Genomic DNA, 18846 nt, shown 5'->3' on the forward strand with positions numbered 1-18846 from the left:
ATAAAAAGGGAAAAGAGAAGAAACACACTGATTAAGCTTTACTTTTGGGAAACTGCTACAAAAAAGTAAGGGGGAAAAAAGTATGACAACAAACCTTATTTCCTCAATTATGGTTCTGTGGACATCTAAAGGGGGTTCTGGTTGACAGGTGGCCATCTCCTCTTCATTCAAATCCATAAATTCTGGCTTATTGTCACACACACCTTGGAGCTTGTTGCAATTGTCTGACATCTCACTGTCTGACCGTGAAGCAAACAGCTCTTCTTCAGCTGATTCTCCCTCCTCTGGCTCTTCTCCTTCTTGCGCTTCATTACCTAAAGCCAATTAAAATATTATAATCTGTATTTGTATTATATTAGTTCTCGTCAATCCAATTAAAAACAATCAATTTAACACACAACACAAAATGTATTCCTGTAACACCTTGTTGAGGGCTGTGGTTGAGATGACAGGGGGATAGACTGCTGTCTGTTGCATTGACTTCAAGAACCTCATCTTCACTCATATTCACACCTGACAGACTACTACTGCTCTCAGACTGAAATCATAAAGCACATCAAATCATAACTTTGTCAAAGCTGAATAGAGAAAAAGGACTGACAATGATTGAATTCAATCATGATAGCAAAACTCAAAATTATTCCAGTCACACATACTTCATAGGACTGGCATGATTTCCTGTATCAGTCAATTTATATCTATTTTTAATACAAATGTAATTCACAACCAGTGCGAGTCACATATATTGTATATGGAGGACCAAAACTTCCCAAAATAAAAAAATAAGTAAATAAAAGTGAAAATAAAATATAATTAAAAATATATATATAAATGGAAACAAAAACAACAACAAAAATATGTAAATAAAAGTCAAAATGAATACAGAAATAAAAAAAGACAAAAAAATTAAAAATACAAAAAAATATATAAAAATAATTACATATAAATCAATCAATAAAAACGCTGTGCTCTCATATTTATTTATTTCATGCACAAGAAAATGTTACTCAAATGAAGGGATGGTCCTAAGTGTGTCTTAGGCACTACAAACTGCCTTTCCTCGTCCATTTCATGCTGACATTGTCTGCAGCATAAAATAAATAAATATGAGAACAAGCGTTTTTATTGATTGATTGATATTTAATTCTATTTATGTATTTATTTTTGTATTTATTTTAACATTTCATATTTTTTTATCTTCTTTTTTTATTTTTTATTAGTTTTATATTATTATTATTTTGTATTAGATTTTTGAATTATGTTTTTTATATTAGTTTTTATTTTCAATTTTATTTACTTATTTGTTTGCTTTATTTTATTGGCAGATTTGGTCCTCCATACATATATTTGTATTGGTACATATTCAGATTGTGTTACTTTTGAGTAATATCAGCATTCACCTGTGTTTGGACTTTGGCCTGATGAAAGGGTCCTGGGTATAAGGTGCCATTTCGGATCTGTGATGTTGTCAGCTTTTTTTGGTAGTCCTTCACCCACTCTGTGATGCCCAGAAGGATTCCGAGTCGATGCAAACGGTTTATGTGCCTCGGGTTTGACTGGGCTGCGGTGATTAGGACCAATTTGGACTTTGTTTGGCCCAAAACTCTAGACAAAGGCTCTAAAAACACCTGAAGGCCACATTAATTTTAGAGCAATTACACCACTTTATCAAATGCATACCATGCTTTATTTCATTATTTTTAGGAGACATCAATGTTATTCTGAAATAAGAATTGTTCTACTGAACTAAACTATGAATCGGATTAATCTAATAACACTAATAAACTGACAATTCAACTGGCACATTTACACTGCAAAACATTGTGGATTCTCCAAGTCCAACACAATCCAGTTTTTCTGACTTCCAAGTGTTTTAAATATAAGGATAGCTAGACAGTTTGTTTACAGAGTTACAGTATAGTGTGACCTACTAGTAATGCCATTCTATACATATTGCTGCGATTAATGCATGCTATGGAAAGTACAATTGCAAAAACATTTTCAATTTAACGGACAATCGGCTTTAACGGACGAAGCATCCGCCATATTAGTCCGTTAAATCGATTTTCCACTGTATAAAGACTTCCTGCATTCTACTTGTGCAATGCAGTGCAACTAACCTGCTGCAAAAGAGCCTGACAGATTCTGTTTGGAATTCGAACCAAACAATCCAAAACAAAATTAGCCACTGTGCAGTAACATGACATGTCCTCTTCAGCTCGAGACAAATCTAAAACACAAAAGCTCATTTTAGCAACACAGCAAGGTTGCATTTTCAAATATAATACAATTGAGACTTCAATATTGCTCTGCTACCTTCTTTAGCCACAGCTGCAGCTAGGGAACTCTGAATATGATTAGCCAGGAGGGCCGTGGGAGCATTTGTGATCCCATCGGCTACAACAATGGACACTAGGTGGCCAGCTGTCCCCACGGGGTCAAGGGTCATGACGGCATTGGAGAAATACTTGTCTCCTGTGACTGAAGTGATCTTGAGCAGCAAATTCGGTCCCACCTCCAATGCTGCTAAGCCTGTATTTGCTATTATATGTCAAAATGGAAGGTATCAGGTCATTGTATCCTCGCATTGGTTACAGAAATTTCCGACAATATCTGTACAAACACCTACCTGCATTTCTTTCAATGAAATCTTTGAGGGAGCCATGCAAAGGTTTAAATATAAGCTCCCATTGACTCCATTCACTTAAATCCTCTAACAGAGGACATGAATTCAAACTGGCCATTGCCTGGACCTTTGACATCTCCCCAAGCCGCCCCACTGCTTCACATTCACTTTCGGCACTGGTGATAGTGAAGAGAAAAGGCATTGGTAAAACTAGTTCGTCTGTCAGGGGTCCAACAGCAACGGACAAGCTTTTGTGTGGGTTTGAGACCTAACCTTAAAATTCCATGTCTGGCAAACAATGTAGACTCATAAAAGACTTGGCTCAGTCCACCTCCAGCTAGATCTTTCTGGCAATGTACTAGTCTGGCCAGTGTCTGTAGCGAGCCATAGCCCAAATCCCGACTGTCCTGCACTCCATAGTGGGACCGCAGTGGCAACTCGATGTGGGACAACTGAGAAAATTGAAAGGAAATCAGTATGTTTCCACTTCAAAATAATTTATAGTAAAGGGGGTCCTCAGTTTACAACAGCTTTCTGTTCCTACAATGGCGACATATATGGATTTGAACATTGAGTACAAGCACCCTAGTTTATCACTCAACTACCAGAGGTGGGCATCAGTGACGTCAGTGACGGACAGCCATTTTGTTGGCGATTAACAAATGACGGAAAACTTTGAAAATTTGATGGACTAAGCATTGCCTGATGTTTTTTTCTCTGTCAATGTAACCATTAATAATCAGGTCCGTACCAATAGACCCTCTCAAGTCTGTCAATGACATTTCGCTGACAAATAACGGAAGCACTGATGGTCGCCCATTTCACTACACTGATGAACCGTTGAGTACTTACAGTTCCTTCTTGGGACTGCGGCTGAGCCACTCTTTTTCTAATGCAGTAAACAAGTAAATATACACTTACCATGTATGCTAACTTCCTCGCACATCATTCTCCAAGAATTCTCTCTTCTGACTGTGTCCCAATACTGATAACTGGCCGTGTTGTAGAGCTTGGGTGACTACAGACCGTGATGATAATGTTTTACTCCTGTTATAAATTCCTTGTTATTGCTATGTTTATTATGCAAGCATTAGTTTTGTGCTTAGTTTGTTTGTTTTACATCAGGCAGGTTATTGAACAGCTAAGGGCTCCTAAAAAGGTGAAGTGTTGGGTCCGTTGGCCCTTCACGGCAGTATTCCCGGCATCTACGACCATGTGCACATACTATATGTGGCGACATTACTAAAGAAAATAATTGTAACATAACAAAAAATGTTAAGCGGAAAATAGTGTCGACAAAATGGAATTGCACGACGAAAGCGTGGTTAAAATAATGTTGACACGCTGATGATTGACGGACTGCGCCCATGAAATTTACTGCCGTTCCGACTTCTAGAATAGCGATTGTAATTTAGCAATGATGGAAGCCCGGTTAAAATAAAGTTGTCGGATTGGCGGACTGACTGTTTGGTTCGGCATGAAATATTGACGGATTGACGATAATGAAAGCATGTCCCGGCTATTGACGATTGCCAAATGACGGACTCTCAAAATTCACTGATGCGCCCACCTCTGTAAACTCCGTTAATGCAAAGTTTTAATTATCCTAGGTGCTTGAATGAAAAACACTTCTAAAAGAATCTATTAAAAACTGTAAATTTGGCGGTAACTGAGCGTGCCTTCTTGTGCACTGTGAGAACATATTCTCACGCAATACAAATATGCATGTAACGAAGTGAGCATTCTTGTGCCGTGTGATAACGTAGTCTTAAGATGAAGCTGTTAGTTACCTTAAAATGTTGCATTAAGACCATCATAAACTGAGGACCAACTGCATAGAAAAAAAGAGTGAGGAGCTTTGTTGTACTTAGATGTGGACTCACTTCATCTTGACCACCAGATGTATTTTGCCCACACTGTTTGATGAACTCAAATATGTCCTGTTTGGTGGGTCTGAAAAAACTTCTTGCACATTTCATGCCACTACTTCTCAGAATCAATGCTGAACCAAGCACGTCCTGCAGTAGCTGCATTCAACACAAACATAGATTTGTTTTTATCAAGGACTGAAATAGCCAAGATCAACGGCTGGCATATAAATACACACAGCGAGAGTTAAAAGTGCACTTGGTACCTGAATGTGTTTAACCAAGAACCCCAAGAATGTGCCTTGACCTAAGGAATGAAAATCTTTGACCTTGAAGTGCTTGGTCAACTTTCCCTCTAAGATGGCAATATCAGCCAAATGGATGGCTGAGTTCACTGAGGAGAGGCTATCTTTTAGGTACTGCTTCACTTTGGCTGAAAAATTGAATGATAATTAAGGGACTTAGTTGCAAGAATGTGAAGCAAAAATACATCTTATCCTACACTTTAACCATCTTGAATTAATACCTTCACTGGGATTTGATGTGGCAGGTCTGTCTTCCATTGGGTCTGTTTTTTTAGAGGTTTGAGGAGTTTTCTCCTTTGCCACTTGGTCCTGTGGTATAGCTAGCGAGCCACCACAGATTGCCAACTGAAAGAGAGCTGCTGTCAGCTTGTTGCCTGACACTTGAGTTAGGAATGTCCGGACATGCATCTATAAACAATAAAATAACACAATTAGCAAAATACATGAATATGAGGTTGAGGTGTGTCTTTGTTCAAAATCTCACATTATGCCATTGCCCCTAGCTTCCGGATATAAAAAGTAACTAAAAACATCACAACTTGGACCAGAGGAATGTGGGGCCCTGAGACTTCTCTACTCTTATATCAGTGGATTCGCCTGTGATGAGAGGAATCCAGAGAGGAAGTCCCAGAACAGTGGTGAAAGAAACGTGGCGAGGCATGGGGACAAGGCTAGCAGCAAAGATCAACAATAACGCCAAAATATGCTAACTAGATAACACAACGAACCACATACAGCTTACAAGGTCTGAGCAGCGTGATGTTAAGGACTGTTGCGTTTTCATTTTATCGAGACGCGGCTTAACGACAACAACCCAGGCTCGTTAAAAATGGCACAAAAAGCACCTGTCGTTTTGTCACTTAAGATTTAAAGCCGTTTAACAATGCTTGCAAACTTTAAGGTGTACAGTTACGCAAACACTTTCAGCACTCTAATCTCCACCATTCAAATGAAGGCTACTTTGGTATCCACACTTTTTTTTTTAACTTGATTGTTATGCATGCACAAACGTAAAGCGCACTTCGTTTATTAGAATCTTTGTTGTTATAGCAAAATCAAAGACCATCCCAAAAAGCACAGGCGATCCGCTAATTTAAGTGCTCAGCCCACTGCTAACCCACGACTGTGCTTAACGCCAGCAACAAACACATCACCAGAATTGCACATGACTGGGGATGGGCCTTAATACCAATACTAATAAATCCAAGTTAAAAAATGTATGTTACAGCTGTTGGTTGTACTGTAATTTACTGTGAACCGAGCAAGCCAGCAATAGCATGAGCAAGTTTTAACACAGCCACCTCGCACTGATTTAAGTATGGCGTGAATGAAGTGAATTCACGTTTGTTGCGCAAACAACTCCTGAGTAACGTGAGGCGGAAGTTCGCTTCGCGTTATTTAGGAGTTGTGAATGCAGCAGTCACATAAGCATTTTGATATGGCCCTCGACAACTGTTCCACTTGCCCACCGCTATTTTAACAAAAGCACATACCTTTAAATGTCTTTCACCTACCCTTAGCGCTCCAGAGCTGAACACCTTTTCTGCATTTGTGAAGACTGCCAGCACTACTTCTGCTGCAGTCAAGGAGGCATATTTTTTTCTGAGGTCCAAGTTCCCTGCAAAGACAGAGCTTGTGCCTTTTACTGGGTCCAGGACACTCTTCTTTATCTTAATCAAATGCTCCCAAGTTTCTTCTTCCAGCTCTTTCTGAATGGTTTCTTTGATCTGGTCCATTACGCTATGCTCACAACGACCCACTTTATTTAATGTCTGCAGGAAACAGAGAAAAAAACTTTCATCCACATGCTGTAATATTTGTTTTTAATTTCAATGATTACAAAGCATTTCACTAAGAAAACGAGAATATTAAGTACATTTTAAAAAAGTCTACTAAAACCTTACCGCTATGGGCAGTCCAAGACTGTGTATCCTGATGCCCAGTTCGTAAGGAGACCCACAGTTATAATGATCAGCGAGATACTTCATAAACTCAGCCAGGTCTACTTTGGGTTTGCTTGACTTTCTCCTGTAATTGCGAAGTTGCTAGAAACAACAAAGCAAAAACATTTTAACATGTAGATTGGGCACAGAAACTGGCTTTACATACAAGTGATGGAAAAAATTACTAGACTACCCTTGTTTCTTCAGTTTCTTGTTCATTTTAAACACAACATGGTTTTGTTGATAGTACCCAAAATCACCAAGTTCTTACATTAATTGCTATGGTTAAAGGTTAAAGTACCACTGATTGTCAGACCCACCTAAGTGGGGCGAAATTCGTTCTCCGCATTTGACCCATCCCCTGAGGGAACAGTGAGCAGCAGCAGGGGCCGCGCTGGCATTGTACTGCCAAAAAGTGCTTTTTAGAAATAATTTGTTTTCTTTTCTGTCCGTAAGGTACATTGTGGTTGTCTAGGATAATGCATTTGTTTACATTTGTTTCTGTATGGATGCATTAATTAAATCAAATAAGTTAATTAATGGGGAAGTCAACCTTGAAAATGTATTGACAATAATGTATGTGACCTCACTAGGCTAAACATTCTGATTAATATTACATTTGAGGAATTTGAGTTATGCAGCAAAATCCAGCCATTTTTATCCATCTCAGGGGGCGGCCATTTTGCCACTTGCTGTCGACTGAAGATAACATCACAGTTGCTCAGGGCTCAGACAACGATTAATCACAGCTCACCTGTTTTCTGAAGCTGAGTTGTGATTGTTTTTTACCTGAGACCTGAGCAACTGTGATGTCATTTTCCCTCAGTAAGTGGCAAAATGGCCTCCTTCTGACATTGATAAAAACTGCTGCAGTTTGCTGCTTAACTCATATTCCATTAACACAATATTAACCAGAATATCGTATTTGGACTAGTGGGGCTGCATCGAACATATTATAGTCAATATTTATTTTTTAGGTTGACTTCCCCCTTAAAATGTTGCCCTAGTAATTTTAAGTACATTTCGTGAGGACATGCATGTGGGGAAAATTCATCTTTGTTGCTGCTATTTACAATTTCTAATTATAAAAGTGTAGATGTGTTTGCTGATTAATATTTTGCAATGCTTTCAGAGTGACTGATACAGTAAACATTTTAGTCACTATTTTATTTCTACATCCACGCCAAGTAAATTATGCGTAGCTTAATGTTAGAATGCAAACATGTTTGCATGCTGAAAACAGTTTCATCAATGTAATAATTAGTCACACCTTTAAAATATCCACTGTCTCAATCTGGGGGATATCGTCATCCTTGGTGTTACTGTCAATCTTGAACATGCGGTGGATGATGGGGATCTTGCAAAGGGGTCCCAGGTTCAGCTCTTCATAGCGTTTCTTGTTCTTTAGACCAGCCAAAGTCTGTCCCAGCTCATACAGGGTAAGGACGGATGCCACTGCTTCCGTGGACTGAAAAAGAAAAATACTTCAAAACAATGGATAAAATAGAAAACTTCTGATTTGATATGAGTGGCTGCTAACCTGTATGTACATTGTTATCTCTTTCACCAAGTAGTGAAGGTCGTTCAGGGCCTGAATACCACGATAATTTAGCCTTTCTGATTCTTTAGAAGTAAGTTGCATTAACCTGCACGTCCTTGAGATCACCTGAGAAGAGTAATAGGGAAAAATGTGCGATATTTCACAGCAAATTCACAATGCTACACAATGTTGGGAGACGAACATTTTCGGTACTCTACTGCTTCTAAACTAATTCATTCATCCTTCAAGTCTCCAAAACAAAAATCTTAACTTACAACCAACAGTGAGTATACATGTTTGCAGTTTAGTGTTCATTGTTTTTGTTTCCTCTCCTAAGTCACAATTTGGCAAATTTAATATATTTTCAAAAATCTATACGTTTGGTTAGTCCACACGTGTTTTACAAATTATTGACCAATATGAAGTAAAGAAAATGGCTTGTCCTCTTTGATAATGCAATGTTATTGGTTGAAAAATATGTCATCTTTGGGGTTGCGATTTTGGTGGTGCAGGTGTTAGGCCCTGACGCCAGCGATATGCAACGTCCTTATCAGTTCTATCTTATTTTCACCAACAATTAATTTTTCATTTATTTCTATTTTGTGATTGATTTTAAAGGATGTATGTTTTTTTTTCCAAGGCCAATATTGAATATTAGTAGTCAAGGAAGCTGATAACCAATATTTAGAGCCAATATTTACTTGAACTAAAGGGAAAAATATAGGTGCAAAAGTTTTCCAAAATTTCAAAATATCTTCAATGTAGAATTTTCACTTATCTTAGTTTTAACTTCAAACAATAAAGAAGGTGCAGAGCGTTCCCAGGGTCAGCAGCATCTCTATATTATAAAGTTGACTGTAAATGTAAATAAATAGTTCCCTGAAGTTAACAGGTTTAAATTGATCTGTTATCTGCCGTCAGATTTATTGAAAAAAAATAATTTGATGCCGAATCCGTGAAAATGTTGAATATCGGCGCCTACTCCTAATATTTGTGTTTGCTGTGATGTTTACTAGAGACTTTTATTTTTTTAATGTCACTTATAATCTTTTCACGCATGTCTCCTCACAGCCTGGCTCCATATGGACTCAAACTATGTATGCTATCTGATTTGCTTCAAGCACAGGGCACATTTTCACAAGCAAGGTTCAAAGTGTATTACAACATTTCGAAAGCTCTAACATTTCAAAAACATAATTTTGCTTTTCACCTTTTCTTTGGTGACGAGCTCTCCCTCTCTTGCAAGGTCTCGTATAACATCCTCCATCAGACTGCTGACCATGTCTGGATCCAGATCTCTTTTCCTCTTACCTTGGACTTCATCGTCCACCATATGTTCTATGGCCCGCACATTATCTCTATGAACCTCCCTCAACTGAGCATTAAAAGCTTCTCTAAACACACTGCACTTTCTCCAAGCTGTGTCACTCATTTTGCTTGTATTGGCTGCAACGGGTTGCTGTACTGTACAAGAAAAAACATAAAAAAATGGTTTACTAAAAATGAGTGCATATTTTTCTCAGTACAATCATATAATACCAGCATCATCGTACCAGCAGTTCTAGTGTCAGATGGAATAGGCAGGTTGTTTTGACAAGAGGATTCCAAACTGTCATACATGGATAAGTACAGTTGAAATGGAAGCTTTTCGCCATGGTGATGAAAATAGCAAACTTCCAGTAGATCCATGCATGGTTCAGTTAGCTGGTATTTTTCAGCTACCTGAAACACATTAATAACCTTTAAAAGACCCATTCACGGAGGTGCAATGACATAATTTGTGTGCTTTCAATGACATTTTGAATATAAATCCTATTTCGTTTATAATTATTACTTTCTTCAAACTCTTACAATCAACATTACAATCTATAAATATATTAACTGTTAGTACACCTCTTATATTTCATGAGATGGGACAATCTCGCTCTGGTTATTTTGAAATCCTGATTCTCATACCAGTGTCTTATTGAGCACAATAATGCCACCTGGAGTAGTCGTCATAAGTCTTTGAGGGTGTTGCTCAACTTTCCATAACATCATGAAATCATGTTAAAATTCTGTGTTTGAGAGCAAACTAGTTGAGACTGACTCAACAGTGCCTTTGCTGGTTGCACCCAAGTAGTGCACTCAGTTTTACACATGATTAATCAACAGACTGTTCCTCAAAAAAAAAATATATATATATATATATCCTAAAATCAACAATTAACAAATGCATTAAAGGCCAAATGTTTGGACACACCTTCTCATTCAATACATTTGCTTTATTTTCATGACTATGTACATTGTTGATTCTCACTGAAGGCAACAAAACTATGATGACAACTATGACAGCTAACGAACACATGTGGAGTTACGTACTTAACAAAAAAAAGAGAACGTAATAAAAGAAGTACATAAATAAATTGCCCCCCTTTTCTCTGATTACTTGTTTGCACATTCTTGGCATTCTCCCGATGAGCTTCAAAAGGTTGTCACCTGAAAGGGTTTTCCAACCGTCTTTAAGGAGTTACCAGAGGTAAGAATGCCAAGAGCATGCAAAAAACGTAAGCAGAGCAAAGGATGACTATTTTTAAGAATCTATAATATAAAACATGTTTTCAGTTATTTCACCCTTTTTTTTTGTTAAGTACATAACTCCACATCAGCTCATACATAGTTTTGATGCCTTCAGTGAGAAACTACAAAGTAACCAGTCATGAGAATAAAGCAAATGCACTGAATAAGAAAGTGTGTCCAGAATTTTGGCCTGTACTGTATATATATAGTGCTTTATCTACACCATGTAGTGCCCAAATTGCTTTACAATGCCTGACATTGACATGGTCACCAGGGGTGAGGATCGGACCCACAACCTCACGGATGGGAGACGACCACTCTACCACTGAGCCATGCCACCTATGGTGGCAAATCCAGGTCCAGAAAGTAAAAACCATGCCACAGTTTGGCTTTAGCCACAGGTGCTAGCTATCAAGCTAGCAGCCTAGCACCAGGGGCTAAAGTCAAACTGTGATAGAGTTGTTACTTTCTGGACCTGGATTTACCACCTGTGCATGCCACCCCCATGATAATTGTTATTCTTTTAGATTTAAGTAAATTTAAATAGAACTTAACAGTTTTATATGCCCATACTTAGTAGAAATATACAGTACAGGCCAAAAGTTTGGACACACACATCTCTTTCAATGTGTTTGCTTTATTCTCATTACTATTTACATTGTAGATTGTCACTGAAGGCATCAAAACTAAGAATGAACACGTGGAGATTCATAAAAGGTGAAATAACTGAAAACATGCTTTAGATTATAGCCACCATTTGCTCTGATTATTGCTTTGCACACTTTCTCACCTCTGGTAACTCCTTCAATACTGTTGGAAAACCATTTCAGGCAAATACTCTTGAAAGCTCATCGAGGGAATTACAAGAGTGTGCAAAAAAAAATCATCAGAGCAAAGAGTGACTATTTTGAATTATTTTTTCAATTATTTCCCCCTTTTTTTAAGGACATGACTCCACGTGTGTTCATTTATAGTTTTGATGCTTTCAGTGAGAATCTACAATGTAAATAGTCATGACAGTAAAGAAAACGAGGTGTGTCCAAATTTTTGGCCTATATTATATAATTTACTTCATATTTTACTTTTTTTTCTATGAGTGTATTGACTCACCTCTAAAACCATCTTGTGCAGATGCTGTTCTTCCTCAGTAAGCTTGGATCCTGTGGTTGGAGGTTTATCAGGAATGTACTGTGCTGATGAAGATAATTCTGAATTTAATTGTGTACTTATTGCTGATACTCCAGCTCCATGTGGATCTTGAGGCGAGTGGATCTTGTGGATCACGTTGTTCCCTATCACCACAAGATCACTGTCTAAGGTTGCTACCAGGGCAACAATAGAATTGAAGCCCAAAGAGCTCACTTTCAGTTTATGGTGGTATTTCAGCCTGTAGGCTGTTGACAGATTCTTCATAGGAATCCCTTCCGGATGTTCTACCATCATGGCCACTAGATTTTCCAGCTTCTTGACCTTCTTTTTTTCATTTTTCGGTTTTCCAGATTCACAAGCCGTAGCTACAGCTAAAGCACTCGCACTGGTTCCAGCTTTAGTTTCATCTGTCCCGTTATTACACTTGTAATCCTTGTGAAACACCACATTTCCCTCTACAACCAAGTCCTCATTCAGATGGGCTAACAGAGAAGCATTGGACTTAAATCCCAGGTCGGATATTGATAGGTTGCAACGGTATTTCTTGTTATAGTACATACTAATTTTTTTTATGGGGATCCCTGCTGGATGCTGCTTCACCAAGGCCACAATATCTTCAAGAACATTCTCCATCTTGATTAGTTCTGCCAAGTGAAAAAACACATCAGCATACATAATTAAAACCACAAAACAGTTCCAAAAAACTACAGTGGCATCTTGCATATACTACAAAGGTCATCCAATTCGGAAAACCAACAACCATCATTGTGCCCCTAAGGTTTGTCTAAAGGTAGAAAAAAAAATCCCTCTCACTAGACCTCAATGGTCATCACTAGAATTCAAAACTGGTTTGTAAGGATTAACTGACCAGATAACAAAAATCGTTTGCCAATGTAAATCTCTTAAAAAAAAAAAGAAAAAAATCTGTCTTTGGCAATTTTTAGTGGAATTTTCAGCTTAAAGACACCCATTTAAAATTCACTCCCACTCAAAATTTCAAAAGAATATGAAAGATGTGTTTATTTACAGCTGTTACCATCAATGACTGAGGTAGGGCAGTGCCCAAATAATTGAGCCAGATTGGGGCAAGTCATACTCTTAAATCATTGTCTTCTGGAGTTTCATTCTATCACACAGTTGTATATCAAGCACTGAGCCATGATGATTTGGATACAACATTTTATTTTATTTTTATTTTTGGACAAAACACTAACTCTTGCATCTGACTTTGCATACACAAATCGGTGGTGACTTTAACTGAATTGAAAAATGGCCGGTAAAAACCAACACCCAATTTTGCTCTATGCATTTGACCCATCCGCTGAGGGAGCAGTGAGCAGCAGCAGTTTGGAATCATTGTCTATCAAAAGCATTAAATTCAACTGTTTAACAGCCACTCAATAAAGCACATGCAGCAAGACAGTGTTTGAAGGTTGTTACTTTGCTGGTGGCCTCTCACGCCATCCTAGCAATAAACTAAGGGAGCTTGCAAACTTGGACGCCGTACGTGAGAGATAAACTAGCTTAGCGCTAGCTAGGATGAGGCTAGTTACACAACGGGGATAGATCTCAAATGGGACCAAAGGCAAAAAAACACCCTGGGTTCAGGGTACTACAAGAGATTGTGGATGTTAAGATAAGTTACTTTAAACTAAAAAGGAAAAACTTTCCGAGGGTTGTCATGCTGCGTCAATGTGCCAGTGTTGGCTACACTTTTGATATATTTTCAAAAAAGTGTATATGAGGCTTTATAAAGTGCTTTGGACAATATATGGTATAGATCAGGACTACACATATTTATTTATTTATCTTTTACAAACACCAAAAATTTAAAAAACAAACAAAACAACAACAACAACTCTGATATAAGGAAAAGGAAAAAAAATCATCTGCTTTGAGACGGTGATATCAGTGGATTTGGACAATTAAGTTTAACAATACCTATGAACAATTACTCGATTATTAAAATATTTGTCAATTAATTTGACAATCGATTAGTTTTCGACACCTTTATTTACCACACAATTGTTCTTAACTCACCCATCAATAATGCTCTTCAACTAATTTCTGTAACCAGGGCTTTAGACTGCAACCAATTTAAGCCCTAATTTCACAATGGTGCAAATGAACAAAATTAGAGGTTGCACACATGCAAGCACCCGATACAGGGGGGCGGGGGGGGGGGGGTACTCAACTCTAAAGGCCTCACTCAACAGACTAACATGGCGGCGGTGCAGATAATCCTTATTTTTTTCTTCTTGTTTACAGCTGTCGAGGTTCGAGTAACTCGGTGCAACTTAGGCTGGCAAGCTAGCTAGCAATGAGCTTCGGCTGGCTACTTGTGTAGCTAAATGTTTTGGAGTTGCTCCTAAAACTGTAAGTATCGCCTCCGTGACGGTCAATAAGCTACAAGCCATGCTAATTTCTAAGCTAACCAACACCGCAATTAAATGCTTGGTTGATCAACAACACTTTTCACAGACGTCTGGAAAAATACAATTGCTGCAAGAAAAAAAAATCCAGCCTTGATCATGAAACACTTTTCAACCACATCGTCCAGGCCTACCTCTATCAATAATATAGCTACTGTCTCGTGACTGCATTATAGTACTATATTAAGTACCAAGTCTTTTCAGTAAGTTACCTGTCTTGTGTAATTGTAAAGATAAGATTAAACCTGTAAAACTGTGGTGTTGACTGTGATGATGCAAATTCATCCCCAGCACCGCTAACCACAGATATTGTTCCAAAACTAAACTAAACATACAAAACATAAACCACCTTTAGCCATCAATCCAAATGTGTCTTACCTTTTTCCTCTTCCGTATGTCCAGGTCCTCTCTTACTACTGAAAATGAACCAGAAAGCCTCTTGGTTTACCTTATATATCCCTCCCCATCCTGTTGTGTTTCAATCTCTGCAGACAGACAGAAATGAAACTGAAAGTAAGAGGCTTGCCTATTCAAATGTACTTATTGCTAATAGCATCACTCTCACGTTCCTAGAATATGTGATTGTGTTTATCTGTCTACGTGATCATAACCAAGGAATCAAGCAAACGAAATCAACCAAACATTTTCACATATATACATACCAGTATGTAAACGAACGCGATAATGTATTTGAATACTGTTTCTTCTGACATAAATTATACTGTAATGTGACAAAAACTGAATAAAAGTATCTTCTCAGATAGATTATCATAGTTGTTAACATCAGTGGATGTGTAAACATTGAGGCTACTGATTTCTCCAAAACAATCAGAAAATAATGTAAGTACCACATGAAACTATATGATGAATACACCACATTTATTATAATACCCTACAGTTATCCATTTCTATACTGTTAGTCCACTGTACTGTTCAGTCCCCAACCCCACCACGCCCCCACCCCGGAATGACCAAATATGCTTCCTTGTCTTGTGATTTGAACAAAAAAAGAAAGAAAAGAATGACAAAATAGAAAAGGGAGGAAAATAGCTCTTGCTTAAGACTAAGGAGAGATACTGTTTCTCTTTCCTGCTTGCTGAGTCATACATCATGTGATCTGAAAATGAAACTTACCATGGCCTGGTGAAACGAAACAGAAACTGTAATGGACTGTGAGCTCCCACCTAAATATGTGTGTGTATTAATGTTCCTTAATTTCCTCTCATCGGATCATTAAAGTTCCTTTTGTCCATGTAGGTTGCTGCCTAGTTATGAAATGCATCACCTTTGTCTGCATTGCTTCAAGATGCGGCAGCTACATTAGAAAACATTTTTGATAGAAACATTGAAAGTTGTGTGGTTGCTAAATCCAGACTACTGTATTAACATTTAAATAACCTTTAATTCTAACACTTCAAAGCGTGTGTCAAGTCATGTTACTTGTACAAAGTCAGTGTTCTTCATTAGTGCTATGTCCTTAACATCCTGTAGATCCACTTGATCGTGACCAACACCAGCAAAGGCAAAAGAAAAGAGAAAAAAAACAACCAAAACCAATCTCACTGAATAGTGGTGGGAATTTCTGCAGCTTTTTTATGCTCGGCTCTTTCGGCTCTTCTCAAGTTTTTGTTGCATCTAATAACTTTTTTTTTCTTTTTCCTAAGAGCTCAGCCAAGAGCTGTTGCATCTAATAACTTATCACCAAGCTATGTATAAAAATAACTATTAATTTACAAATACATTATATGCATATGAATTATTAATATTGCTTTATTAATCCATATATTGAGAATGAAAAATAAATTATACAACTCAACTTTATTTATATAGCACATTAAAAAAACAACCTCAGATTTACATCAAAGCTAACATAAGACAATAAAAAATAATACAAATATAAAGACATCCATCCATTTTCTTAACCGCTTGTCCTCACAAAGGTCGCGGAGAGCAGTAGGCAGGGTACACCCTGAACTGGTTGCTAGCCAATCGCAGATATAAAGACATTATTCCCCAAAATAAATAATTACAGATTAAATATACTGTTATCATTAAAATATACAAATATAAAAAAAAGCTCCCATCACGTTGGCATTCTGCAAACAGAGGGTCCAGACTTTCAGTGGTTGGTTTCATGACAAACTGGAACAGTCGTTAAATGAATTAATAAATATGAAACACATTTGTGGTCAGCATTTTGTCTTGGCCCTTTAGAATTTGTAAAAATACGACAACAAAAAATAAAGGCAGTCATACAAATTCCATATATACACATACAGTACTGTATATAACTATTGAATCAACATGTACAAAAATAAATAGGATACAAAAATGTGGGCCCAAAAGCAGTCCAAAAAATATGAGGCACCCTGTAGTCTGTCAAAAGATGCGTTTCAACACTTAACGTGTCTTCATCAGGTCAAACTTATATATATAAAAACATTTTTTTTTTAAATCACATTAATTCATGTAAGCACAGTGTTCCACTTTTTGGAACATTCTGTACAAACTGTGCCAAAGTGACACCCACCTTTTCAAACTCGATTTTTCCAAAACTTCCCACTGCAGACCATTTGCCAATAATTTCTAACACCACATTGAAGGAAAACATGGACTATCCCATTGCTAAACATTTCAAAGACTTGGGTCACTTGGATACTACGGTACTCTAGGTAGTACCCCGAGATCCTAGAAGTGGGGACATAAATAAAAGTCTGTTGCAGAGGGAAACTTTTTGGGCCAACCAATAGATGCCACCTTCTACTCAGGGCTCATTGAAGATATTGATATCCCGGTTTTTGTCATTTTTAAGGTGCCAGCACTTTAATTATAGCCAACAGCACCTCTGTAACTCTATTTTGAGCTATCTTATCAGTTCGTGTTTTTCAAATGTTTAGCACGAATGTAGTCGCCTGCCTTTCTGCTGCAGTGATCCAATTGAGTCTGTATTTTTATCATTCATACTTTTTGCTGTTGTCATTTTATTCAAACAGTAGAGCCTTCCTTTGTAATTTAATAATGAAAGGCGTACATGTATGGATGTGTCTGCCATGTTTGCAGTTTTCTATGTCTCGTTTGTCACATGACTTACCATCACGTGACAAATATTTACTTATACGCACCAGCTTTGCCCTGATGAAGACAAGTTAAAGGTGTATTAAAGGATCCTCTCAAAAAGTAGAAGCCAAACGTCCGTTTGTCACTTTTTAAAAACTAAGCGTGCAGAAGACCATCCTACCAGCTCTCCTGCTCATCCAGGGGAAACGCCTACCAAATGCCGGGAATGTGCGAGCTCGTCTTCATCATCATCTTCATCAGTCCCTGCAACCGGTCTCACTTCATAGACGGATGTCCTCTTGCGGCTCTCAGCCATTTTCAAAGTATGCGGTGAGATCGGTGAAGCTACAACGATGAATGGCTGAATCCAAAGTTCAGCGGCTACATGCTACAAACACTCGGAATGTGCATGCGCAGCTAGGAACGAGCATGCGCGACGTCGTTACGGCAGATTGATTGACGGGATAAAGAACCATTCGTTAAGATGATCCACCCAGATGACGCAGCAACAAAGGTCACGCATCAGTAGTCCATGCTCAATAAAGGACTTTTAACAAACTGTTGTTGTTTTGTTGGACTGCTTTTGACATTCACACCTTATGTGTTTTTGCAGGAAGTCCACATTCTTCTAATTGTGATCCAGCCGTCATTTACAAAAATCATATCAACAATGCCCATCATTGTCAGGACTACCAAAGCATGTGGATACGTACGTACAGAAAGACAGACAGACAGATGATGTGGTAACTATTAGAGATGCACCGAAATGAAATTTTGATGAGAAATGAGAAACACTTGGCCCAAAACCAAAACGGCAAAAGAAATTATGCCAATTGTTACTATCATTGCATTTATTATAATTAATTAAAATTATAATATTAATATAAAATATTTATTTAGCACTGGCATTCTAACAAAGCACAATATAAATTGAAATGCGTCCACATATTGGCTAATGCTACATTAAATGAGTGAAAGCCGAGGAACTAATGTGTGAATTCCAAGGGAATATTTTTTGTGGGTGTTTGTTTTAGAAAATAAACTTAAAAGTACAATAACCAGATTGATATTGTGATTTACTCAAGGGACTCCTCCACGGTGATTTGCTTGGTAAAGGCGGGACATTCTGTATAATACTTTGAGCTGATTGGATGATGCGGCATTGTGCACGTTTGTTTTGACCAATCACGGCCGCGGAAGAAAATGTAATCTTCATTCTCGTCGAAGGGGGGAAAAAAGTACAAACAAACATCTTTACCAGCTAAAAATGCATGAAGCGCCTCTCACTGTTCAACATTCAACAAGGAAACAGTGAGTAATTCTGCAAGAACAGAATTAATTGCAGCGTCCATTCGTCCATGTTAGGT

At 37.9% G+C, this 18846-nt stretch overlaps 1 protein-coding gene across 3 annotated transcripts in view; it reads right to left on the reverse strand.

Annotated features, from left to right (window-relative positions):
- The window catches only part of LOC147157182 (uncharacterized), a 57038-nt gene that overhangs the window by 35950 nt on the left and 2242 nt on the right, over window positions 1-18846 (reverse strand). For all 3 annotated transcript variants that reach the window (XM_086063892.1, XM_086063893.1, XM_086063891.1), the window contains exons 3-20: window positions 14801-14907; window positions 11952-12634; window positions 9836-10004; window positions 9493-9746; window positions 8283-8408; window positions 8013-8210; window positions 6704-6844; window positions 6314-6571; window positions 5021-5207; window positions 4761-4927; window positions 4510-4653; window positions 2900-3078; window positions 2630-2802; window positions 2317-2541; window positions 2121-2230; window positions 1401-1628; window positions 424-538; window positions 95-314 (exon numbers count right to left, since the gene is read on the reverse strand). In XM_086063892.1, the coding sequence (XP_085920018.1) occupies window positions 95-314; window positions 424-538; window positions 1401-1628; window positions 2121-2230; window positions 2317-2541; window positions 2630-2802; window positions 2900-3078; window positions 4510-4653; window positions 4761-4927; window positions 5021-5207; window positions 6314-6571; window positions 6704-6844; window positions 8013-8210; window positions 8283-8408; window positions 9493-9746; window positions 9836-10004; window positions 11952-12623 (3566 nt within the window). In that variant the 5' untranslated portion in view covers window positions 12624-12634; window positions 14801-14907. The remainder of the gene's footprint in view (window positions 1-94; window positions 315-423; window positions 539-1400; window positions 1629-2120; window positions 2231-2316; window positions 2542-2629; window positions 2803-2899; window positions 3079-4509; window positions 4654-4760; window positions 4928-5020; window positions 5208-6313; window positions 6572-6703; window positions 6845-8012; window positions 8211-8282; window positions 8409-9492; window positions 9747-9835; window positions 10005-11951; window positions 12635-14800; window positions 14908-18846) is intronic.

Source organism: Leptonotus elevatus, chromosome 20, assembly GCF_054856555.1.
Source record: "Leptonotus elevatus isolate MCC_2025b chromosome 20, RoL_Lele_1.0, whole genome shotgun sequence".
Classification (NCBI taxonomy): domain Eukaryota; kingdom Metazoa; phylum Chordata; class Actinopteri; order Syngnathiformes; family Syngnathidae; genus Leptonotus; species Leptonotus elevatus.